Source organism: Melanotaenia boesemani, chromosome 14, assembly GCF_017639745.1.
Source record: "Melanotaenia boesemani isolate fMelBoe1 chromosome 14, fMelBoe1.pri, whole genome shotgun sequence".
NCBI classification, from domain to species: domain Eukaryota; kingdom Metazoa; phylum Chordata; class Actinopteri; order Atheriniformes; family Melanotaeniidae; genus Melanotaenia; species Melanotaenia boesemani.
This window is the reverse complement of record NC_055695.1, coordinates 27,415,596-27,442,678: the sequence shown is the minus strand read 5'-3', so window position 1 is coordinate 27,442,678 and position 27,083 is coordinate 27,415,596. Positions and strand designations below refer to the sequence as shown.

At 39.5% G+C, this 27,083-nt stretch overlaps 1 protein-coding gene across 2 annotated transcripts; it reads left to right on the top strand.

The window, feature by feature from the left end:
• The first annotated feature begins 214 nt into the window (after window positions 1-214).
• Window positions 215-27,083, top strand: fip1l1a (FIP1 like 1a (S. cerevisiae)). 2 transcript variants are annotated; one of them, XM_042006800.1, is made up of 13 exons: window positions 215-345; window positions 559-607; window positions 1,916-1,974; window positions 2,192-2,290; window positions 2,414-2,523; window positions 2,689-2,774; window positions 6,273-6,372; window positions 8,285-8,384; window positions 12,281-12,335; window positions 14,486-14,541; window positions 15,129-15,294; window positions 26,718-26,779; window positions 26,922-27,083. In XM_042006800.1, exons 1-13 carry the CDS (start codon window positions 279-281, stop codon window positions 27,011-27,013), a joined length of 1,101 nt encoding a protein of 366 aa, XP_041862734.1. In that variant the 5' UTR covers window positions 215-278; the 3' UTR covers window positions 27,014-27,083. The 2 variants fall into 2 exon arrangements, with proteins under 2 accessions (XP_041862734.1, XP_041862733.1); XM_042006799.1 differs by having other exon boundaries at window positions 26,919-27,083.

The following is a 27,083-nucleotide window of genomic DNA, read 5'->3' as shown; positions in this document are numbered from 1 at the left end:
AAGACACAAACTGAAAAATACGACAAACAGCTCACTCAATTTTAAAAATATGTAATTAAAAATATATTTTTGCCTTTCATGTAAGTGGGTAAAATGTAGTTTGTCCAATTAAGTGCGAGACGTTTTTTTTTTCTGTCTCCATGGAGTTCCCCAACTGACAGTTGAAGGAACTGCCACTGACAGGTACAGATTCAGTGGCTAATAAATTCTTATAAGTACCTATCTTTAAATCTGAATTCTGGTTCGTGCTTTTTTAAAACGGCGTTTTCTACTCGGAGATGTCCGAGTCAGGGTCAGAGTCGACGGCTGCGGCCGAGAAGAGGGAGGAGGAGAGACTATACGAATGTAGATAAGTTTAAACGGGCTGTTTAATCGTGAATTTAAATCTATAAATGCATTTCAAATACTTATTAGTTTATTTGGTTTAATTAACAGTAGTGTGTTATTAATTTAATTATTTAACATTTTATAAAAAAAGTCCTTAGAGTGCTTTAGGGATACACCTGGAATTATTATGTGGAATCAGATTTCTTTGTGGGTCACGTTTGCATTTTTCAGGGTTATTTGATCTCCACACATATGACTTGAAGGAGGAATTCCCTTACAGGTATGTTATGTGATACAAGAGCAGACAACCACCATCTTTCTAAACATAAAGGTGTTACACAGTTTGCGAGACATGTGAGGAGGGGGGTATTTTAGCCGAGGTTAGCTGCATACACAGGTGATAATTACAGGAACAAACCCATTCACATGACCCAATATCACCTGCCAAAATTAAGTACAAATCCAACAAGGTATCTTTGAGGTAATTTGATTTTGAGTTGGGAATTCTACATCGAAATAATGATGAGGTCAGAGTACTTCCAAGCCTCATTTTTGTGAAAGCAGTGTTGTAATGAAGCGTTCAGGTATAATACAGTTTTCACAGCACAATGATGGCAGGGATCGTTATGGTTTCACAGTACATGTGCTGTGCAGTCAGTCATGTGGAGCATTAATAAGTATTTGATGCTCATTAAATCTACTGCCTTGAAAAATGTGTGTGTGAGTTAGAAAATGTGAATGCTTCAAGAGTGGAGCCTTAATGCTATTTGTGATCTGCATTCTCAAGCCTTTTTGCCTCAGAATAAATGTTGCATGAACTGCCAATTACAGTAAGGTATCATTACATACATCAACTATTTCTATGTAATTGTTTTTCTTTCTTTTATGCCCGAGATTGAATATAAAAGTTTGAGGACACAAGTTTTATGTTTGCTGTTGCCTGACATTAAGCCCTGATGGTTAAGGTTTAGAGGGACACAAAGAAATTAGCTGTTACCAAAAATTTTACATACATTTCTATGCTGTTTTCATTTTTATTAACTTTTTTTATGCTGTTACCAATATGATTTTTTAAAACCATAATCCAATATTGCTTTTCTAAGAATTTTTACATGTACAAATTCAGGTGCACTTTGAAATATTGGTGAACATTATATTATTTTCATATTTCTCCTTTGTTTTATGGGAGAATATGACGTCCAAGAAGATGACAGTAACAATTACACTACCATTTCTCTGCAAGCATAACTGTGCATACAGTATGAAAAAGTAACTGTTTACTATTTTTCAGCTGACAAAGATGAATTTCTAGCTTTTAATTGTGTTTTTCTCCCTTTTGGGCATAATATGAGGAGCATTATTTGTCTGGGACCTACTTCTGTCAAGGCATAGCTTTGAGATATCTTCAATTTTCCTTCTGTTTTCTTTCTTTCTTTATTTTTTTACAGGGTATGTGACCTGTTAGACTTTTGTGTTGAAAGACCTTTCTAAATTAGGCTATGAGCACTCAGCCCACACAAAAGTGTTTCTCCGAGATCAAATTATTGACATGATTGTGGAGATAACAGCTGCTCTTGATTTCTTGCAGCACTGAGCACTCACCTGTGCATCCTGAGATGTATACTGAAATGGAGACATGTGCAGCTGGTAAGGAGGTGTTCTGATAAACCTTTTTAAGGATAGCCCAGAAGACCACATGACTCAAAAAACAACAACACAAAAACAAAAGCAGAAAACTGATTAGTGTTCATTCCAAAACCTCTACTTCTAAATCTTCATCATTTGTTCACATGTTCATGAGGAAAATTGCATTACAGTTTGGTTGAATGATGTACTTAAGATGAAACATGTGAATTATCTACAGACCCTGCAGAGAGACAAGGAATGACTGTGTCAAAAGAAAACACTACAGGAATGAAACAAGAAATTAATTATTTTGATACAAAGCCCTGGATGAGACCTGGTGAGTTGTAATCAGTGAGCCTATAGATGTATGTGACTCTTCCAATTCAGTTGCCTATGTATTCAGTATGAGTTTTGACTGATATTATTTTTACTTATTTGCAATTTCATATCTTGATTTTAGGTGCTAAAATCTCAGATTACTTTAACTATGGTTTTGATGAAGCAACATGGAGTGCCTACTGTAAGAAACAGAACAAACTTCAAGCATTCAGAAGAAATGTCAAAATCACAGTAAGACAAGACATGATTGATGTGGTCTTTTTAAAGAAACCACAAACTTAAGAGCTTAATTTTCAAGATGCATCAGAACAGATGCTGCTACGCTTGCTTTAATTTAAACTAGAAGTGAGCTGTGAGTAAATAAGATGACTAAGAGTTTGTTGTTATTCCACCCAGGCCCAGAAGATGCCGATGAGATATAGAGAAAAGGAGCCTTGCTGTTCTTATTCTTCCTCAGCTAGACCATCTATTCCAGCTTCTAGGTTTGTATTGTGTTTTCTATTAAAGCTCACACTTTGTGTGTCTCTAATGCTCCACTGTACAGTACACCCTATTCCATCCTGCAGCTCAGAGCCGAGAGAGGCTGGCAGCTGGTTGTTTCTCTTTGTAAGTGACACAGCAATTATCTGACTGATGCCATCTGTTTTCTGCAGTTCTAAGATGGGCTCAGCACAATAAAGTTGTTCTGGCAATAGCTGAAACATACACAGATCTGTGTTCTTTTTGTCAAAAGTTGAAGGAAATTTTCTTAGAAGGTTAGGGTTTTTTTTTTTTTTTTTTTTTAGACATACAGACACTATTTTACTCAATATAATTAATTCATTTGGGTTTGTTTTGCCAGCAGTGTCTTGTGCTCATTACCAGTGTTGAGCAGTGAATTTTTTTTTGTATTTTGTGTTTTATGTAACTTGTATGTGATAGCTCTGGCTCTGGTTACTACTTATAAAAAGCTATTAAACTGTTAATTTTTTTTATTTATTTATTTATTTTTTATTGAAGATTCAAGTATTTCACTGCAGAATACTCTTTTAAAAAGAAAAGGGTCTGGGCTCTCCCACTGTCCTTCTCCCTCCTCCCCCCTTTCTCTCCCCACCAGCATGTGGTGGGGGTGTGCCTTCTGGGGTTGGTGACAACTCATTGGTTGCAGTCGCTGTGTGTCCTGGTCAAAGGAACAGGAACTAGGGTGCCGTCTAAGTGGTGGTGACTTGCCTCTCAGTTTTAATTACACTTAGTCAAAACAAAAGAAACACAACACACTAACAACTTTTGGGGGGCGTGCCAGGCAATGCATGGTGGGCAGGGCTGCTTGTGTGGCCTCACTCAGCACTGTGTGGTTACTGCCCCTCAATTTTAATTGTAAACAACACACACTTTACAGACAGTCATGAGCGGGGAGGGTGAGGGAAATGGGGTCCTCTTACTCCTCTGTTTTCTGGGTGCCACCAGGGGTGGGCAGAGGGAGGTGGTTGCTCCATGGACAAGTGTCTGGGCTGGGCTGTTGGGGCCCTGGGACCTGCGCTCTAACCGCCCTGGATGGCCGGTGCCTGGAGAGTCGGCAGCTGCTGATCTTGGCTCGCCGGGCCCTGTGCCCCGTGCCCTCAGGGTTGGTCCACGATTTTCTTTGTGGTGGGATCGCCCAGGTCTCTGGGCCAGTGTTCTGTCAGTTTAGCATACGCATCAGAGTAGCAAACATTACGTTAATGCGTATGCGGGTTAAGGTTAGGGTTAGGGTTAGGTGCAGTCGTCAGTTTGCACTATGCGTATGCTGACCTGACAACGTATGCTAAACTGACAGAACACCGGCCCAGGTCTACCTCTGGCCTCTGTAGAGGCATAGTCGCATTTGCACAATCACACTCATCTCTGCTCAATGCTCATTCCTCATACTCTACATACTGATACATTCACTGAGTTGTCAAGTGGGTTTATACACCAAGAGCTACTTGTATTTAGGTTTTTGTTGTGTGTGTTTCTGGTACTTAGGTTGTTGTTGTGATACTTTTTTTTGTCTTAGTTATTTTTTTGGAACTCCTGATGATTATCAGCTTTGTTTGCCTGTAAAAGGCATTTCTGTACAGGTGTAGCAGTTGGTTGTCTGGTGTTAGTTTGGATTGAAGGGTCTGTTGTATCTTTGTCTCCTCTTTCTTTTTCTACTTTCCTTTTTTACTTCTTCTAGCTATTCTTTTCACTAGTCCTCTCTGGTCATGTCCAGCAAGATTACATAAATTCTATCATTCAAAATAAATAAACAAGATTAAAATAGATAAATAAACAAATCAGATTATCAAGAAGAGCCTTATACCCATAAACCTCCCCTTGGCAAACCAAATTTGTTCAGCACAACACAGCAGCCAGACCATCATTCTTCTTTCTTCGATGCTGGACAAGACAAGTTAAAAAGAAAAAATAAACAAAAATAAAAACTCAGATTTTTACATATATTTTTCAGTAATAATAATAATAATAATAATAATAATAATAATAATAATAATATGCATCCACAGTGGTGTCGTGGTTAGCACCACGGCCTCACAAAAGAAGGTTACTGGTAGGAGGAGGTTCGAACAGTGGCCTTTCTGTGTGAAGTTAGCATGTTCTCCCCGCGTATGCGTGGGTTCTATGTACTATAAATTCTCCCTAGGAGTGAGTGTGAGCATGAATGGTTGTTTGTCTCTGTGACAGGCCTGTTCAGGGTGTACCTTGCCTCTCGCCTGTTACATGCTAGGATAGGCTTCAGCTTCCCCACGACCCTTAAGTGGACGAAGCGGTACAGAAAACGAATAAACGAATAAACGAATAAATGAATGAATGAATGAATGAATGAATGAATGAATGAATGAATGAGTGAATGAAAACACTTTTGCATGCATTTTTGCCTCTACATTGACAAGGTGCTTACTGCCTTATTACCAAAGCAGATATTGTCCCTCACTCCTTGCCATTTGGTCTAATGGTTGATGATGATGCCCACCAGAAGCATGACTTTCAGCCAGGGCTGACTCGCAGAACATGCCACTTAATTAACGATCCGTCCCTTGATGATGTCCTCCTCCACCGGCAAGGTTACCCTTCAGGGGAGGTCATTTGAATCTGAGTGCTGTGTGGAGTCATGCATCTCCCTCTCTTCTTGTGACAGCTGGACCAGAGGGATAGTATGCAGGAAGTAATAATGTAGCATGTTGGAACATACATTTACATGCTGTAATCCAAAAAACTGTTTCTTAATTTAGGTACAACCGCAGTGTTGGTATTGGAGAGCCTGCTGCTTGCTTACAGAGGTTTATCTTGTGTTTGTTGGACTAACCTGCCATTTAAAATTTTTGACCATTGGAATATAATTGAAATTTTGTCACTTCACCCATTTGATATTTGCCTTTTCAATATAATATAATAAAAATATTGTATTCTATCTGAACAACACTTTGGGTCAGATGTGAATGTGTGTGGGTGTGTGTTTTTTAAGCTAAAGAGACATTAAGGAGCTGCAAGCACTTCATTAATGTCTTATTATTAGATATGGCTGTTATTCTCTTTTTTGTATGTGCGTGTTTTTTTGTCTTACTTCTGATTAAGTCTAAGTGACATAAAGAGGTTAGTGTCCCATCTGTGTGTGTGAGCGTGTGTCTGTTTAGTGAGGGCTAGGGTGAGGAGGTGGGGGTGGTGGGGGGTTAGGACAGTAAAGGGCTGTTTAGTGAAGAAAGCCAGATGACCCAGATAAGGAAGTTTAATGCATTAATGGATCTGCAGAGTTGAACTAGGGACATGGGCGCAGAGATTAGGTCTAACTAATGTCCTGTTTTAAAATATTCTAAGTGCACATCAGCATAACATATGCTCATATGTTAAGCATGACAACTCACAAATGTTTTAGAACCCTTGATATGCCATTTCCTGCTAGCGTGTCAAGCTATTACATAAATGTGATGGATTTATATTGTTGTTGTATATGCAGGGTGTTTATCATATTATCTGAATAACAGAGAGTCAAGTGCTGGCAATGATGTGAGCGGAGGACGAGATGGATGTAGCAGCGCAGCAGAAGAGCACCCGTGCCTCAGTGATGGAGCCAACAACACTCAGGTAGCATGTTTATGTGAAACAGATGCAAAGACACAGCTTTTGAAGCTATTAATAGCTATAAATTGGTGGCAGATTGAAAGAAAAAACTGGGATTCTTGACCCTTTCCCCATTCTGTTTCACAGAAAGGGGATGTAAAGTCCCTGTTAAGTAGTGAGAAACATTTTGCTGGAGTAGCATAGACCCATTTATACTCTTAGAGGAAAAGGCCACTAAAAACATCAATACAAAGTATGTTTACCTCTCTCACCTGTATCCCTCTCTATAAGACGTGTGTCACTGATGGGTTTCATGGGTATGGAACAAATGTAAATAATAAACTCAAGTATTTAAAGTCACGAGTGGAAGACTTTAGTGTGATTTTGAACCAAAACATGAGACAGCCTCATCTGCAATCAACATCAAAAACCAAATGAGGGAAAATATTTTGGGAAAATGGTATTCCAAAAAAGTCCTAGATATGTATGTAAACCAAGAGTGGACAGATTTTTTAAAGACACTGTTTTGTCATAATAACGGGATAATTAATCTCATTATCTCGAGAAAACAAACTTTGTTTTCTCGAGTTAACAGATAATTCAAGTGCTGTTGTGAGGGGGCTTGAGCAGCACCTGGTCCATCACAGAACCAACACAGAGAGACAAAGATTCAAACTCGTAGTCACTCCTAACGATAATTTAGAGACTCAAATCAGCCAAACAAACATGTCTTTGGACTGTAGGAGGAAGTCAGAAGAGAACCAATTCATTTATGAAGAGAACGTGCAAACTCCACACAGGTTCCCCTAAGAAACCTACTTGTTAATATATGAGACATATAAAAATAAGATATATTAAGTGTATACATTAATAAATTATTTTGAATTTTATTGAGTGTGTTTATGGTCCACTGGGAAAATCACAGACCTCCTCCCAGTACTCCTTCATGCTTTAAATGCAACAGTGTGCTTCAATATCTTCAATGCTGTTTCAATTATCCTTTCTAATTCTCTCAAAATAACCAGAAAATGAACTCGTTATCTTGAAATAACAATTTAAAAAAAAAAAAAAATTGCTGATAACAACTGCTCTTAGCTTCCGTAGTACAAGCCATAACAGTCATTTTGGAAATACCTCCTAGAAGTTAATGAATGGGGAGAGAACTATCATGCCTACAACTTGAACAGAATCAGAGTCAGACTTTGTTGTCAAGTAATTTGCACACACAAGGAATTTATCTTGTAGGAAGGAGTCGGTTATGTGTATTGAAAGGGGCCTCAACAATGAGGCCAAGGAGATGGGAAGAAGCTCTTGGCAACAAAACAGTGTGCACCAGCACACCGAGCCAGTCATCTTGAAGGCTAAAAAAAAACAAAACATGAAAAACAGTCACCAAGATATTAAAAACAAAATCCTCAATCTGGTAGAAACTGCTTAATAATTTAACTGGTTTATATCTTCATCACTTTTTTGAGTACTGCGAGTTCACAGAGCTGAACATAATGTATGGGTTGGTGATCACTACTAAATGACCCACTTATTAATCCAGTACATGATATCTTTTTTTCATTGTTTATTCCCCTGCCATCCCAAAGATATTGCTGTCATCACCTCAATTCTACACTTGCATCAGTACAGCAACATTATTGTTGTGCTTCTTAGCTCGGCAGGTAGTTGGTTTCTTGGAATGGTAAAGGACATGAATCATATGACCATCCTCTCTGTTGTTATGGAATTCATCCAAAGACTTCTCTTCAGGATCCTTTTCAGCGGCATCTCTGTCTCTTATAATATCCATCCTGTAGAGTTCCAGAATCTCATAGAATCAGTGCCAAAATTAACTAAAGCCGTTATGGTGGTAGCCCAACTTCTTACTAAGAATGTGTCTGTTTGCTTTTCCTTGAAACTGTCACATTTCTATATTTTTGCATTGCAGGTGGTCACTGAGATGTCCCACAAGCATAGCACCACTGCTTATGATCTCATGCCACCTCCAGTCACCAACAAGTCTCTGTTTGCATTTTTACGTCCACCAGGTGAGTCACTTTGCTCCTGTGTAAAAACAGCCAGCTTGCCTTCTGTCTATAGTGTTTGTGTCCCCTCTTTCTTCTTTCTGCTTTCCCTTTTTACTTCTTTTTGCTGTCTTCCTTCTATTTCTGTCCCCTCTGGTCAAGTACAGCAAGATTACATAGATTCCATAATTCAATTCAACAGTAAATAAATAAACAAATGAATCAGATTACCAAGAGGAGACATATACCCATAAACCTCCCCTTGGCAAAGCAAATTTGTTCGGCACAACACAGCAACCAGACTATCATTCAGCTTGCTATGATGCTGGACAGGACAGGTTAAAAAAAAAAAAAGCAGCCAGGTTATTTTTGTAAACACTCATTTATATTATCTCTCTGGAACTGACTCTCTCATGTCCTTTATATTGTCCTCTTTCAACTGATATAATCATTATGAACAGATGTTCCATTTTATGAACAAGGGTAAGACTGTTTAGACTGAAAACTGGGATTTTCAGGTGGAAGAGCCCCCAGGGGGACATCTTATTGTCCATGGGACACACCATGCAGCTGCAAAAATGACTAATGGCAACTTGAGAGTGTGTTTGTCAAGCTGCAACACGTGTCAAAATATATAATCCTGTGGAGTTCAAGGACAAGAGGTGAACACTGCTGAAGAAGTACATGAGTGTGGGTGTGTGCAGGTTCTCAAATATGTTTGAACACACTGCATGGGTATATTGCATGTCTGGCAGCAGCCAGGTGTCTTTAGTCCCATCCAGGAGGGAGTCCGTCCTGGCTGTCAGTCATTAGACTTCCTGTTGGTTTTTGTAGTGAATCAGATAGAAATATGAAAGGTCTCTCTAGTGCAAGAACGCAGCTGAGCACATGTGGTATCTTCATCTTCAAAGGTTCCAAAATAGACGCCAGCTTAGACCTCATTCTTACCCCTCACCCTATCAGCCCCATATTGTGCAGCAAACCCATGCCAGGGCAGCTATTACAACCAAAACATCAAACATCCTGTCAACTGCAGCTTTGAACAGTCAACACCAGCTTTGAAGTGTGTATGTATAGCTTTTATCTAAGCAACTCCCCTTCTTTAAGTCATAAGCCCTACCTCCTTTTGTGATGCAAATGTGTAACATGATAAAAATAGCCCTTAGTATAAAAAAACAACAACAAAAAGTGCTGGGTCTGCAGATTGTGGGATGAGAAATGTGCTGAGCAGACTGACCGTGGGGAACAGGGCAGAGGAGAAGAGGGGGCTGTTTTAATTTTTCGTCTGTTTTTCAGTGAGGTCACATTAGATGTCTTGTGTGTTTTGTAGGTGCAGATTTTGGAACAGAATTGTGTCACTGCAGGGTTGCACTTGTGTCATTTATAAATGCAGCACTACTCAAACCAAGCTTAGGCTGCTTGCTGCTGTTTGCTGCAGCTTATTTTCCCTCAGCGGTTAGTAGGTCACTACAACGACAGGAGCATTAGAGTTAGAAAAGAGCAGAGTCAAGCAGATGTTCTTTCTGAACTAACAGCACCATTACCAAATGCACTCTGACAAGACCCATTGATGAGAAGTACTGACCTCTAAACCAGGAATGGACAACTCTGGTCTTCGAGGACCACTGTCCTTCATGTTTTAGATGTTTCCCTGCTGCAGTAAATTTGAATTAAGTGAGATGGTTTGTAAAGTTCTCCACAAGTCTGTTAATTACCCATTCATTTGAATCAGGTGTGTTGGAATAAGGAAACACTTAAAGCCCGCAGGACACCGGTCCTCGAGGACCGGAGTTGCTGATCCCTGTTCTAAACTGTAGATGTTATTATTGCAGAGACTGTTTAATTGAGAAGAGTAATATAAGCACTGAGTTAAATATCCAGGATTTAGCAGATGACACTGGATTCTTTTATCCTATTGAAACATACTTTGAATGCATGAATTCCATTGTTTCCAATTAAGTACTGTACATCAGAAATCTGTGCTCAGTATTGATTATGTGGTGCAGACTTAAAATGCTAGCTTCTTTCTTTTATTTTATGTTTTTTTTTTAAATCAAGGAAGAATGATTACAGAATGTAAAGGCTACAATAGAATGCCATAACAAGAATCAGGAACATCTGTCCATGCATATTACCCTAAATGTGGGAGACAAGAGTTTTTACCCTCAAAAACTATACTCTGACCTCTTTTGTTGTGCAGAAATGCAGCCAGCAGTCCAATGTGAAATATCAGCTCCATCTAAAACTCTGCAGCCTGAACCTCTGTGAAAGATTAGCGTGAGACAGAAAGCCACGCAAACACAATCGGCAGCAATTAGCCTTCAGCCATTAGCTCTCCTATCTGCTGCCAAGCATGGAGCTCCAGCCCTCATCAAATACTCATGTAAGATTACTGCAGGTAGAAACAATTTCTTACTCACGGTAACATTGAAAGCATGTGTGTGGATAAGCTGGTGTTTACATCAAATGCATATTTACATCGGCATGCGTGTGTATGCACCATTGCTGTTTTGTCTTGTATTTTCTTTTGTTGTCTCATGCAGTGACCTCATGCTGTAATTCGTCATATCAGGTGTTTGTTTGCATGCAGCGCTCTCCTTGTTCCTGATGAATCATTCTGTTGTCTTTTGGTTTGCTTTCTTGAAAGAAATTGCCTGAAGGCCTTCAGCACTTCACTTTGAGGCTTGGTTGTTTGAAGTTTGTATGTGCATTTTCAACTCTGCTCTTCCCTTGGGTGTCCACATGTCTTAAGTGTCAAGGCCCTGCTGTCAGTCCTCCATAGTAAGCAGTTTAAACTGTATAGAACTTCTATTTGAAAGAAAATGTTCTTTATTTCTTTCACGAGGCAGAGTAACTTGATCCTTCCTCCTGTTCCAAGCACTTTTGTGGTCTGCATCTTGAAAACTGCTTTAGGCAAGACCATTATTGAGAAGAAGAAGAAAAAGGTGGGGATGGTATCCAGATGTACATTTGTGCTTTGATTCTTCAAAGGTGTCTCTGTACAGTATTTGTATTTGTGTGTGTGCTTAGTTCAAGCTAAGTGTGTAATTTAGAACTGATTGTCTTGCTTGGTCACGTAAAATTTGAGAATTATCACAAGTGGGATCATTAACTGTGAACTCAAGCGTTCTGTTTTATTGATGGAGGAAAGAGCACATAGGACTTGCTGCATTTGTTGTGTTGACATTTTGAGGTTGATCTAATTTCTGTGCCCTAAAAGGTTTTGTACATAAATTATTTTGTTATTTTGGGAGTAGGTAGTGTTTTGGAAATTTTGGCTTGCAATCCCTTTATTTTATGTATGTAAATGAAAACTAGTCCTTACTGATTTTTCAGATTTTCCATCTCCCATTTTATGCACCTTTTTTATTTTTATATATTTAATCAAGTATTGTTTTGGACAAAGTTTATTTATTTATTTATTTTTATTACTTTTGTTTGTTAAGTCTCATGTTTTCTGTGTAGTACTTCTAATTTGCACATTCCCTTATAATATTGATGGACAGAGCCTTTGACATGCTGCAGTTTTTTGCATGAATTTTCACAAAGTACTTCTTCTTTTTTGTTTTTTTGCATTTTATAACACACAAATAAGAATAAATCCAAGATAAAAGATAATTAAACCCTGATTTTTCTCTCATACCTAGACTTGTCTCCACATTGCTGTGTTAGCACCTTGGAATTGCTGAAACCCTAATTACCTTCCATACAAACACCTGAAGTATTTTTGCTCAGGCTGCATTTACTTTGTTCTATAAAGTGAAACATGTGGTGCTTTCCTCTTGCATTTTTGGGGGGCAAAGGATACTGGTAATTTTTAATAAATATAGTCTCAGGTCCTAATGGATATGTGTGAGACTGTAAACTTGATAACAAAACCCAGGCATGATCATTATGGCCTCTTGTTTTCTTCCACACAGCTTCCCTTTTTCAACCGCAACGTCCTTCTCCGTCCTCCTCTGCAGCGCTGGGCAGGTGAGTCTATGTATGTGTGTTATAAGTGGTACACACACAGGGTGGAGTGCAGATGAAACAGCAATATAATCAGGTTAAGAATAAATAGATCCAAATTTAGCAAAGTTTGATGTCAGTAATAGAAAAAGTTAAACAAATTCAGAAAAATATGGAAAGGAGAGAGAAGAAAAGCATTTTACAAAATATGAATGATTTTTAAAAGCTAAAAAATAAAAGGTGATGTGTCATTTTTGAGGTAAACTAGAGCCTTTACTTGACACCAAAGGAAAACTGCGATTTAGGATTTCTGGAATGGCTGCTGTCCTTACTTAGTTTAATGGGGTTTTTTCAGTGTACGCTGTTGCTCAGCTTGCAACTGAATCACTGGCCAAATAAGGTAGAGAGTCAGATCAAAACCTTGTTTATGCCTCAGTCTCCTGTTTATCAGTATCCAAAGCATCCCCCACTCTGCTCTTCCGATCTGTCACAACCTGTCTGCAAACTCCCACGTTTTACTCCTAATTCACACAACTAAGGTCACAAGTGGGACACGCTGTACCCCAAGCTCCTACATTTTTTGTTTAGTGATGTGCTTGTTTCCTTTGAATGTTGTGTGTCCAGCTCGTCTCAGCCTCTGTTTGTCTGTCTCCTTAACTTCCTGTCCCTTCATCTTTTTTTTTTCTCTTTCTTGATCCTACTCTCTTCCTGTCTCCTAATTTGCCATGTCCAATGTGTGCCTGAATTCACTCAGAACTTTGTCCTAAAAAAGATCTTTTTTTCCTCACATCTCAGTCCATCTACTAAATCCTCACATTCTTCAGGGACCTGCTGTTCTTATGGACTCTGCCAGCCAGCTCCAGTGTTTTTTATCAATCATTTCCTTTTTTAAACATTTTATTAATATCTTTTTTTTTTTTACACACACATTTGTGCAGCACGGAGAGTCTATGCCTCCCTGTTGCTGCTCAGCTTTTCCCTTGAGGATATTAGGAACAGCAGGTATTTCTGGCATGACCTGGGCTCTGGCTCCCCATGCTGTGTGGAAGGCCAAGTGCCAATTGGGCTTTCAAAATCCACATTTAGGATTTGATTGAGTTAATTTTCCCAAAGCATGACCTCTGGAGAGACTAATGGCTTAGCATTGTGTTCAAACATCAGTTTTCAGTCGTCCACACACTCACATTTAATTTTAAATCAAAATCCTGTGTTCTTTTGTTGTAGATTTTTTAAAAAATAAATCATATTTATTCCTTCCAGAGCATGTCCCTTTACTTTAAAAACCACTCATCTAGAGCCACAAAGCAGAGGGCCAGAGTGAGAGTATTATCTATAGATATCACCTGGGCATTAGTTTGCATCATAAATCTATAAATAAAAGAGGAAAACTTTAATTGGTGGCACATGAGTACTTTCTCTGAATCACATTATCACGCTCTTAGTGTTTTGCTGTCAGCCACATGCGCTCGAAAGCAGACTCTCTTCTCCATTCATTCATTTTGCTCCATTCATATGGAGGCCTTTCTCCATCTCTGTATCTCTGCTACACCAGAAATAAAACTCAAGTGAGATGGACTGTTTACTGTTGAATTGATGGTGCCCTGCATTTGGACTCGCACCTCTGGATCAGCTTCAGACAAATACAGTTTGCTGTCAGCACACTCGGAAGTTTTCAGTTGGAAACAGTGTGTGTCCAAGCCACATGGATAAGCAAGAAGATCCAGATAGCATCCGTAGTATGCCCTCCATCCGTTCCTCATGGGCTGGCAAGCGCACACTGCGTTCTGACAATGAGCCATTCACTTCAAACGCTTTGAAGGCACAGCTGCGTAGTCGGAAAAAGGGCTTTGATCATTTTGCAAGCCGATCCATTTGTTTTTCTTATTTATTGATTCAGTTGTGAATTTGTTTGCTCACACTGTTCCCTTTGCTTTTATTAGAATCAACAGTCTTAAACATTACATTAAGCTAAATTACCATTTGCAGTGCAGTCTGCCAAGAAAAAGACTGGACAAATACTAGAATAAAACAGCTAGTATTGAATATCTCTACATGCAAATGTGTAACACCCTTTCCTTCACATCCTAAATCCAGTGTGGATTATTTTATAAACTTCTACTAATTTACTGTTTTTATTTAAGTCCGTTCACCATTTCTTTAATTTTCATTTTCAGTGAACACAATCAAGGCTTTGATGGCCCTTCAACCTCACTGTACCAATGTTTCTCAGGTAAGACTTTATGTAAAAGGAAAATATGTTACTAAATTATGCTACATATGTTTTGAATAAAAAAAAAGGCTTCACTGCTCATTGCACCATTATGACTTGACAACTAATCTTGTGAATTTATCCTGCCGCTGCTAATGTGGGCGGGCGCCGTGTTAATTGGCTCCTCTAATGCAGCCAACCATTCTGGATTTCAACTGCTGCAGGTGTTAGAAAGCTGAGACACTTCCTTATGCTCACGAAAACATATGATTTAGACTTGGACACCGCTTTTGAAAATTTGATTGCTTCCAAACAGCACCTGCCAAACATGTGTGTAATATATATATATATATATATATATTTATATATACACTACCGTTCAATATATATATATATATATATGGCTATATAAGTATGTTTCAAATAGAACAAAGGAAAAAAATGACAAGTGCCACACTTAATGATTTAATGAATGCTTCATGTATACACTAAGTAATTAAAAGTGATGCAATTGACTGCATCTGCTGTTGTTTTTGATGGTAGTCATCTGTCTCTTTTGGCTCTGTCCTTTCTGTTGAGTATATCGTCTTTAATCCCTATGAGTATAGCAAGCAGCCCTGTTGTGAGTGATGCTACCAAGTCCTGGAAATGCGACATAAGTCATGGAAAGTGCAGCAAGGACAGAAACAGATCCAGATCTGGTGATCATGATAAAGAAAAAAATAGCTGCAGAGACAGAGAGAAGCAGCAAAGCTCCTCTTCCTCACACAACAGGTGGGTCTCTGTGACTTAAATGTATGAATATTTATGAACATATATTAGGTCAGTTTATTTGATGTATAGAATGTAAGTCTTAATTTAGATTGCCGTTTACAAGCCAGTGTGATCAAGTACAAACTAAAGTTTATGCTCTAGTCCCTCACTTCCCCTTTTCCATTGCTGGGTGTCTTTGTAGAAGATAAATGCAAATCTGCTGAGCAGCTGTGGCCTTCTGGATAAGATAACATATAGCCTGCTCTAGTATTTTGGTTCTAGTCCATGTATTCATTTTATTCTTTCCTGGTTCAGAGCAATTGCATTCCCAGTATGCCTCTTTCTTTTTAAACACACACATATACACATAGATATAAGTGCAGCGAAAGGAAAGTTTGCTGAATAGTGACAGAAATCTAGAACAGGACAAAAAAATGATTTTACTCATTGTGGTATGCATATTGGCACCAAAGCAGCATAATATATCCCTACAGAGACTGACTACAGAGAAGTATATGCTGCTACTTTCTGTGTTACACTGACTGTGCCAAGTGGCCCAGAACCAAAGGGCCAAAGTGTCTGAAAACACATGAACTTAACAGATCCAACTTAGAAACTGATATCGTTTGAGCTGTCCTGCACTAATTTCATAGTCCTCTGCAAGTATCTAAAAAATTCATTCAGCCAAATCAAGTGTTTGACAAAGATTTATAAAAAATGAGCTACAGTAAATTGTTTCAGAATTACATAAATAAGGAGATTGTACTTTTGTTATAATATAAACATTAAGAGAGGTTTGAGGAAATGCCCAGTTATTGTGAAGAAATGCACACTATTGCAAAAGCGCATAATTGTGACACAAATCAAAGCTATTGCAAGACCAAGGGAAATTACTGCCAACATAAGCAGAACTATTCTAGGGGTTCTTGTGCCGTGTTTTCACCACTTATTGGCCAGATGTAATTATGAGTACGCTCTTCTGGATGGAGTTTGGGCCCTTCCTTAATATGGCTCACAGATAAAAAGAGCCAATCTTATTTCTACTTGAGATTTCACATAGTGCCCTACTACCCTACAGCCTGACAGTCAGAGAGCTACTGTACATGAACTCAAACACAAGCTCACACGTGAGCACAAGCCAAATCCTGCCCTACATTTCCTCTGCACACTGGGTGATGACCATTAGCCAGATGTCTATTTAATTATTATCTACTCAGACAGCTGCCAACTATAATACACACATTCGTATTTTCCTCTTCCTTGCACAATGCTCTGCTGACCTGAAGCTCATGCATACTGTATAAAACATTGACTTTGGCTTTTTCTTTTCTTTTTCTTTGCACAAGAGCATCAGACTGAGCATTTCTCACTAAAATGCATGTAGTTATATACATCTGACTCAGTCATTCAACCTTTTGCCCTTACATTCTTGCAGTGCAACTAAAATTTTGACTAACTTCTCAGACTGTCTATGGTCTATGGTTTTATAAGTTACCCTCCCTCCAACCACAGTTTTGCTAAGTGGGTAAGTGTTTTCTGGAATCAGTCTCTGGATAAGTGCATTCAGATTTCTACGTAAAGCTCAGAACAGTCTCAGGTCAGGCAAGGGAAGTGGGACATGGGGACAGCTGGGGAGCTGCAGGCTAACTGCAGAAGACAGGACGAACAGAATCACATGTGTGTGACAGGCACTCAGGGAATGCTCAGGAGATTTAACTATTCATGCTTCCTATTTATTTCAATGTAACTGTCACACAGGACTGTTCCTCTGGTCCTGAGAGTGCTGCTTGTATATTCTAGGCTCTGCTGATGCGTTTGCCCTACATTCAGGTCACATGATCAGGTTTCACACTGTGCTCATCACGCATGTGGATATGTAAAGGTCCTATGTTTTTTTTCTTACATTGATTTATAACTGTGCTCTAGATTATTTTTAGTCCGAGTGTGTGTGTGTTTGTGTAGGTGATAGAAATAGAAACAGATGGAGCCTTCCTCAGCTTTGTTTTTAGCCATCCTTATTGGTCATTGATGGGGTCAGTGAGTGTTACATTGCAGATTTGTGCTCCTACACACACACATGGGCGGTCAGCTACTGGTTATCAGCTGCGGTTGTGACAGCATCGTTCAGATTTACCACCACCACTAATAGACTCCATGAGGCAAACCCTCACATTTTCACCCATTTATTTATTAAGACTGAGTGATATACTGTTTGTTTCTGACAGCTTTTACCTTTTCTTGAGGATAGAAGCTGAGGGAGCCGACTGGCCATTTGGTCAACACTTGTCCCCTGGTTGTAAATCTCTGCTCCACATGATAAATGTAGCTTTCCAGCTGGCACCACCTCAGCCTCTTTTATGATTTCCTCCATGCACACATCTGCCCACATGTGCATAAAACAGAGGCGACAGGCAGTATCAGCTTTTCATTTTGGTCCATTTCTACATGTGCCATTTGTTCACACTGGGAATTATAAATCTAATTTAAATTACTGAAAAAAACAAAACAAAACAAAACAAAAAACAAACCCCCCCCCCAAAACTGGGATATATGATTTAGTGACTTCAGCAGATCAGATCTTAATGAAGTCTCAGTGAAATGAGGAAATTAAAATGATAATTATCCTCTTTCTGAAACTTGCAGTAAAAACATCATTAAAAAGTGCTGTAAGGATACAGAGTATACAGCTGATTCTGAATTATATTATAAGCTGATAATTTAAAAACAAAAGGCCTTTGTAATACAATGTTCAGGAGCCAAACCAGGGCCTTGCTAATTTAGAAGCATGACAATAACATTTCACAGTCTTAAGCAAATTTGTGCAAGTCAACAACAGCATTTTCAATACCTGAGGTATTTGCCTTCCTTTGCTGAAAAGATTTCAGGAATTTTAGCTAGGGTTTAAATAATCCTCTGCTAAAACGTAGCAGCAGCTTTATGATTTGGAGAAAGACAACTCTGAGATTTAGTTAAACATTTAGGAGACAAAGACTGAATCAAAATCTAGCTTTCTTCTACTGTAACCAGAGAAGGGCAGAGTAAAACGTTTATTTTTGATTTTCTCAGCTGCTGTTGTGCCTGATGCTTAATTTTTTTTTTCATTTTAGTTTGTCTTAAGCCCTTCACCCACATCTGTTTTTATTTTCCCTCCACCCAACTTGTTTTAGCACTTAATATGACACACTTTTACTTTCTGCTTCAGTGCATGTCCTGTTATTCTATAACTTTTTCTTTGCTTTCCTTTCATAGTAGACATAATGTTCCTTTAGCATTTTCCTTCTTTCTTTTCTTCATTCTTCTTTAATAGCCAGTAACACTTACTTGATTGCTTTAAGCAAGTTTATTTCCAGCTGAGTTTCACTGCTCAAACCACTGATGAGGATTTTCTGCATGCAGGTGTTATGACCATCCAAATCCCCAAGACCTGTATGCCAGGTTAATTAGCAGTTTTACTTGGCGGTAGGTCTACTTAGCGGTAGATATCTAGATATTATGATTACATGATTTGCAGACTGTGTAAACTAATGTGTGTGTGACTCTGGGTAGCTGTATGTGTAATACATTGTTTGTAAACTGAATAAACCATTTTGTGGGCGACTTTGAGTACTTGTAAGTGTATGTTCAAATGCACACACAAATATTTAGAAATTACACACAGACATTTTTAGACATGCACAAATGACAAAAATGTACAGCTTTTACACACAAATATTTTACCTTCAATCTCATAAATCTAATAGTTTCATGTTCAAAAAGACTCAAGAGGTTTTTGAGACTCTTTTCACGCTTCCAGTAGTAACAGCTTCGAGCGTAGATGGTGCGTTGAATTGCTGGTGGAAAGCTGGGTCATCTGGATTTTCAGCGGATGTTCTTCTCTGGTTATTTCAAAGTGGGAAAGACATAACTAAGTCTATAACAAAATAGTTCACCCTTCATGATGGATGGATGGATGGATGGATGGGTAGGTGTTTGGATGGATGGATGGGTGGGTGGTTGGGTTGATGGATGGATGGATGGATGGATGGATGGATGGGTGGGTGGGTGGATGGATGGATGGATGGATGGATGGATGGATGGATGGGTGGGTGGATGGATGGACAGATGGATGACAATGATATTGAGTCAATTTTACGCATTTAAAGTAAAACTCTGGTTTTTAAGTAGGCATTTATTCTGCTTGGAATAAATAAATAGACAACAAGGCCAACTACGGTACAATGGAAAATAAATTTCTGCTAAAAAATATACACAAAATAGAATCAAATATAGAGAACTCTGTATGTGAAAGAGATCTAATTTTCCAAATACAAAATAGCTTCTTCTTTTTTTTTTTAACTGAATAACCTCATGTATATCAGTGTTTTCTATTATAAGAAGGTTCTCGTCCATTACTCTTATTTATATCACTTCTGATTGTCCTTGTATACAGATGTTCTGCGCTGCTTCTGGTTATCATTTTATTATTCACTTTGATTCATTTTGAAAGAAAGAATGTGTATTTTGATAGGATGGGGACAATCTGCTTCTTGGTATACCTGAATTAAAGGTCACACCTCACTTGTTTTATATGCACACACTTAATTGATATTGGTGTTACTGATCATAATTCTCTTATATCTCCAGCTGCCCCGATGATTATCACAAACAGAATTAAAGGTCAGACATGATCTTGCATTTTAATTCCACTTCTACCAACATTTTTTTTTAGTTCTACTCAGAGTTGGCCTCTGATTTCAAGGCATTTAAGAGAGAGTTTAAAACAAGATCTTCTATAAATACATTTCAGCGTGCATTATGTGATAACACAGAAAATATATAATGATTCTGCATGATTTTCAGTCAATACAGAGGATGTATAAAATGGAGTAAAGAGCTTTAGAGTGTAAGACAATAAAGCCAAACAAGATAATGTTAAGTTACTTTGGTAATACTCATACAGACTTTTAATAAAATGTATAATTTATTCTCAGTAAGATTACTGAGTTGGTTTCTGCTAACCCCAAAGTACTGCCTGGTACAGAGTGTTTGTGTTGTATTAACAAAAAATTTCCCTTATTATATATATATATATATATATATATATAGTAGGGCAAACAAAGTATTTGGCAGCCACCGATTATGCAAGTTATTACACTTAAAAACATGGGAGACGTTTGTAATTTTCATCGTAGGTACATTTCAACTGTGAGAGACAGAATGTGAAAAAAAAAAAAAAAAATCCAGAAAATCACATTGTATGATTTTTAAAGAATTTATTTGTATAATGGTGCAGAAAATAAATATTTAGCCAGTAACAAAAGTTCAACTCAATACTTTGTAATGTAACCCCCGTTGGCAATGACAGCTATCGAATCTTTCCTGCACACACTCTAGCTGGTGTTTTGGCTCACTCTTCCATACAGATCTTCTGCTGGGATGTCTTGGGGCTGTCGCTGGGCAACACAGACTTTCAACTCAACACAGATTTTCTATTGGGTTGAGGTCTGGAGACTGGCTAGGCCACTCTAGGACCTTGAAATGCTTCTTACGGAACCACTCCTTAGTTGCCTCGTTGGTGTAGGATCATTGCCATGCTGGAAGACCCAGTCACGTTTCATCTTTAATACTCTCACTGATGGACAGGTGTATTTGCCCAAAATCTCAAGATACATGGCCCCATTCATCCTGTCCTCAATACAGACCATTCGTTCTGTCCTCTTTGCAGAAAAGCAGTCCAAAGCATGTTTCCAACCCCATGCTTCACAGTGGGTATGGTGCTCTTGGAATGCAGCTCAGCATTCTTCCCTCTCCAAACATGGCGAGTGGAGTTTATACCAAAAAGTTCTATTTTGGTCTCATCTGACCACATGATCATTCTCCCAATCCTCATCTGGATCATCCAGATGGTCACTGGCAAACTTTAGACTGGCCTGGACATGTGCTGGCTTCAGCAGGGGGACCCTTTGGGCATTGCAGGATTTTAATCCATGACGATGTAGTGTGTTACTATGAGTAACCTTTGTGACTGTGGTCCCAGGTCTCTTCAGGTCATTAACCAGTTCCCCCCATGTAGTTCTGGGCTGATTCCTCACCAATCTCAAGATCATTCGTACCCCAGGAGGTGAGATCTTGCATGGGGCCCCAGGTTGAGGGAGATTGTCAGTGATCTTGTATGTCTTCCATTTTCTAATAATAGCTGATCTCTTCTCACCAAGCTGCTTGCCTATTGTAGACTGGCTCATCCCAGCTATGTGCAGGTCTACAATATAGTCCCTGATGTCCTTGGATAGTCTTGGCCATGGTGGAAATTGGAGTCTGACAGTTTGAAGGTGTGGACAGGTGTCTTTTATACAGATAACAAGTTCAAAAAGGTGCCATTAATACACATAACGAGTGAAGGATAGAAGAGCTTCTTGAAGAAATAACAGGCCTGTGAGGGCCAGAATTCTTGTTTGTTTGTAGGTGCCAAATACTTATTTCATGCAAGAATTTACAAATAAATTGTTTAAAAATCATACTGTGCGATTTCCTGAACACAAACTGACCCTTCAGTAGCTTTGGGTATTCTCTAAATAGTGTGCTGCTCTGTCAAGCTCATGCACTAATCATGTAGAAACCTGTAAAATATGATAGGCAGTCCCAAGGCTTACAAGTTGGACTTTATTCTTACTAACTCTGGCAGCTTTAGAGCTTTTTTTATTTAAGTTCCTGGTGTTATGTGATGTGTTTGTTTCTGTGTTACAGATAATGGTTCTTAGCAGGAACAAATGTGAGCCTTGGGACCTAATCTCTGCTTCGAACATAAGAGTTTTCTTTAAATATTTAATATATTTGGCTTTGTACTTGGAACAACATCGCCCCTTGAGGCTCTTTTTGAGTGTGTGTGAATGGTAGTAATCACTCTAGCCAGGTCTGCGTTAATTCGTCTGTATCTGTAATTTTTCCCTGAGAGGTGATACTTTTGCAGAGGGTTGGAGAAACACTTGTAGAGGTTAGGTGATTATTTTTACTGACTTCACATTCACCTGCAGCAGTAAGTAAGGTCACTTTTTAAGTGTTCAGATTTTCTTTATTTTTATTTTTTTTTTCCAGACCAAGACTGAAACTGGGAAAGCAGTTATTGCCAGTTCCAGTTCCAGTCATCCATAGAGTCATTATGACAATCAGTTGATCTGCAACTATTTATACACAAAGACTAATTTTTTTTCCATTTCTCATTTTTCTTGTCAAGAAAATCAAATTAGTACGAAAAAACTGCCTCTCTTCCAGCATCAACTTCTCATATACAGCTTGTATCTTCACTTCTTCATGATGTGCAGTTTTTTAATTTTTTCATTATGAGTAGTGTTGGGGGAAGTGGTTTGACACCAGTTTGTTCTGTAGCCTGGAAAATGGTGTTGATCCATTCATAAAATGATGTTATGTGTCTCCAAATATCAGAATGATTTGATCTCACTATTAGTGGTGTCACCTATGAAGCTGCTATATAATATAGAACAGAATAGAAATACTTTATTAATCCCTTCAGAGAGCCCTCAGGGAAATTTGGGTACCAGTAGCAATACAACACCAACAGTAAAGCAGGACAAGCACAAGACACAATATATACAGGTACAAAGCAAAATAGAGGCAAATAGAATGCAATAAATATAACAATAATAACAATAAGATAAGTTAAATAAACAATATAAACAAGCATTGCACACAGTAGAGGTGGTAAAGATTCCCAGTTCACTGTTGCACGTATAAGTTATTGCAACTGTTTGTATGGGTTATTGTGCATGTGTTCTATCAGGTGGACTGCACACCTCCCTCTCCCCCCTCCTTCTCCCCCTCCTGCCTAATGCAGAGTTGTACAGTTTGATGGCTCGGGGGACAAATGAGTCTCTGAGCCGGTTGGTCCTACTCTTGGGGAGGAGTAGCCTGTTACTGGTCAGGCTTGTCTGTGCACTGATGACAGTGTGCAGAGGGTGACTGGCATCATTCACAATAGCCAGTAGTTTTTTTAGTGTTCTCCTCTCTGCCACTGTCACCAGGGAGTCCAACTTCATGCCAACCACAGAGCCCGCCCGCCTGATGAGTTTTTCCAGCCTGTTAGCACACCTTTTTGTCATGTTACCCCCCCCAGCAGACAACAGCATAAAAAAAGCGTACTAGCTACCACAGACTGGTAGAACATCCACAGGAGTTTCCTGCAGATGTTAAAAGATCTCAGTCTTCGCAGGAAGTACAGACGGCTTTGGCCCTTCTTGTACAGGTGATCTGTACAGCATGTCCAGTCCAGCTTGTTATCCAACCACAACCCGAGGTACCTGTAGTTGTCTACAATCTCCACCTTATTGTCCCTGATGGTCACTGGACGTGGTTGTGGGCTGGACTTCCTGAAGTCAATAACCAGCTCCTTAGTCTTTGAGGTGTTAAGCTGGAGATGGTTCATCTGACTCCAGGAGACAAAGTCACTGACCAGATTCCTGTACTCATCCTCACCATCATCCCTGATCCACCCCGAGATGGTTGTGTCGTCTGCAAACGTCTGGATGTGACACAGCTCTGAGTTGTAACAGAAGTCTGAGGTGTAGAGTGTGAAGAGGAGGGGGGCCAGCACCGTCCCCTGGGGTGCTCCTGTGCTGCTAATAACAGTGTCAGATGTGATGTCCTTTACCCTGACGTACTGCGGTCTCTCTGTGAGGTAGTTACCAATCCAGGACACCAAGCAGGGGTCCACCTGCATCTCCCTCAGTTTGTCCAGAAGCGTCAGGGGCTGGATTGTGTTGAAGGCACTTGAAAAATCCTCACTGTGCCCCTCCCCTTATCCAGATGAACTTGGACACACACCCACACCTGCACGATAGGCAAACTGTAGGGGGTCCTGGGCCTGTTGCACTTGGGGCTTGAGGAGATTGAGGATGAGCCGCTCCATCGTCTTCATCAGCTGGGATGTAAATGCCACCGGTCTGTAATCGTTCAGCTCACCAGGACGTTTTTTCTTTGGAACTGGAAAAATACAGGATGTTTTCCACAGGGTTGGCACTTTCCCCAGCTGTAGACTGTGGTTGAAGACATGCTGGAGTGGTTTCCCCAGTTCAGCAGCCCAGGTCCTAAGCAGACGAGGAGGCACTCCGTCAGGGCCAGCTGCTTTCCATGGGTGGAGCTTCCTCAGTTCTCCCCTCACCTGTTCTGCTGTTATGTGTGGAGGGTGTTGAGATGGGGGGAGGGGTAAAGGTTTGCAAGGGGGCTGCACAGGGGATGAAGTCAGGGAGGATGTGTACTGCAGTGGGGGAGCGGGGACAGTGGGCTGGTCAAAGCGGTTAAAGAAGATGTTCAGCCTGTTTGCTTCTTCCACTGTCCGCCCCGCTGTTATGGCCTTGCTCTGAAGCCTGTGATGGTGTTGACACCATCCCAGACCTCCTTCATACGGCTCTCACTCAGTTTATCCTCCACCTTCCTTCTGTTGGTGTTCCTCACCACCTTCAGGCATTGTTTCACCTCCCTCTGTGCTCCTTCTTCCTGTTGAGGGCAGCTTTGACATCTTGTGTTATCCAAGGTTTGTTATTTGGATAACAACGGACAGTCTTATTGTCTTACTAATATGTAGTGAATTAAAAATTTACAGTTATGATCAGGCTCATTGGGCTGCAACATTCTCACTCAGTGTCCTTGAATTTGTAGTAAAAACTGAACTTTAGTCTTTAGGTTTTTCTTTGGGGTTAGTGAAGGATGTTAATGAGCTTAAATAGTGAACATTTCAGGAGTCTGCAGTGTAATTTGCACAAACTTTTTAGTTTTTTCCATGTCTGCTACTGATGGCCTTGTGTTCAGGGAAGATTACGTACATTTCATGACAAGAATCTGCTAAGTTATTTTGCTGTCTCTCGTCTGTTAATCGCTGGGATAGGCTCCAGCTTCCTCGTGACCTCTGAATTGGAATAAGCGGTATAGAAAATGCATGGATGGAAGAAAGTGAGTGCTGCGTTGTGTGAATGTGCCCTCTGTAAGCATGTACATGTACAGTTCTGGACTGTTATGTGGGGACGAAGTGAGTGTATTGTGTTTTCTCTGAAATGATCTTAGTGTCATTGACCACTCAGTGATGTTACTAGCTGGGCAAAGGCTTTAAACCTCTTGCAGTTGCAACACTAGTGATCATTGTGTGGGTCTTGCTTTCTTTTTTGTGGTTGGTCACACGTACTGTAGTTTTGCTTCACAGTCTTTAAATCCAAGGAGTTGTTGTATTATAAAGACATTTGAAATCTTTTTTTCTAGTGGTGACAACATTTTGTATTTGATTTGGTTTACTCATAGTGACTTTTGGATTGTACAGTAACTTTCTGTGAATAAATTATTAGTTTTTTGACTGGTACAGTTCATTTTGTGGCAGTAACATGTTACTTTAGTGTGCAGTGTAGCAATTTTGTGTTTAGATCCTCATGATCAAGCCCCTCTTTACCTCTGATTTGCAGGTCTGTGAACTCATCTGTGTAACATTAAATTCTAATGAGCTTCTGAAAACTTTTTTAGGGGCAGAAGTTTTATTATTTCATTTTTGTATTTGGATCTTTTGTTTGTTGTTGTTGTGTCTCAAGAATGAATAAAACGAACTAAACTTATTCACACTAGCCTTGCTATGGCAGTGCAGAGTCTTTGGGTGGTACATGGGCTTAATTGACATCATTGGCTGCTCCTCTGTAGAGCACGTGCTTATTATGGCTTGCTGCAAGGTGTCTGTAGTAACAATGGCTGTTTTTGATAGTCAAGTCTGGTGTTCAGTCTGTTGTCAATGAATCACGTAGCAACAGTAACAACCAGTCCTCTGTAACACAGCTCAATGTGTCCCTGCTCGAACACACCTGACTCAGATTAAGTGGATCCAACAGCCTATGAAGTTCTGCACAATGGCTCATTAATTTGAGTCAGGTGTGTTGGAGCAGGGAAACATGGAAAACCTGCAGGACCGTGGTCCTTTGGACCAAATCGAATAGCCCTGCTCTAAAAACTTGAACCATTCATGTTTACAGGTGCTTATTGTTACTGATATTTCTTCACGGTCATCTTCCCTCTTAGCATGAATAGGTTTCTGCATGTGTGTTTTCAGAAGTAATATAAAAAGGAGAAAAGTGTGGCAGCAAGACAGATCAGTCCTGTAGTCTCACGAGACTGCATGTCCGACGGTGACGTTTAAGAGGATACAGGAGCATCACTTGGCTGTAATGTGAAGGACATGCAGAGCTTTTTATTAAGGACAAGGACAAGGGAAGGCTAAAAATCTAAAGCAGGCAAAGAGCAAGGACTGTAGTCAAGGGTTTTTGTCCCTTCAGTCCTCATTTCTTTCTCTTCCAGTGGATCAAAAAGCAGTCTCATTTTTAATTCATAACTTTGTGTACCTTTTGTGTTTCCTCCCAACATAAAAACATACAGTTCCACCAAGAGTAAATTAATTGAGATGGGTGGGACTGTTTTTTCTGTAGGGACAAGAAGCAAAAGAAGCGGAGGAAGGCTACAAAGCATGAGCACAAACATCCTGGTACAGGTAAGGGACAGAAGGACAAAAGCAAGGGAGGACAAAAAAAAAAAAAAACCCTAAAAAACATCACAAGGCATTCACAGACAATGAAAGACAAAATGACTTTATAATTATCTCTCAGATGATTTTTCATCTATATTCTCAGCAGCAGGAAGAATGATGGGGAAGACAGGGACAGAAGATACAAAGACAAGCAAGACAAATAAAAAGGCAAAGAAGAGAGTCAGGAAAAGAAATTAAAATCTGACTTTCCAAGTCTTACAGCCTGTTCAAAAGGAAGAATTGCCCTGTGTCTTATTACAGTACTTTG

What these genes read in the sequence shown, in the direction of transcription:
- fip1l1a (XM_042006799.1), top strand. Translation starts at nt 279, where the DNA reads ATGTCCGAGTCAGGGTCAGAGTCGACGGCTGCGGCCGAGAAGAGGGAG. An exon ending in GGAGGAGAGACTATACGAAT is followed by an intron (nt 346 to 558) that starts GTAGATAAGTTT and finishes TGCATTTTTCAG; the next exon opens with GGTTATTTGATCTCCACACA. An exon ending in ACTGTACCAATGTTTCTCAG is followed by an intron (nt 14,542 to 15,128) that starts GTAAGACTTTAT and finishes CTATGAGTATAG; the next exon opens with CAAGCAGCCCTGTTGTGAGT.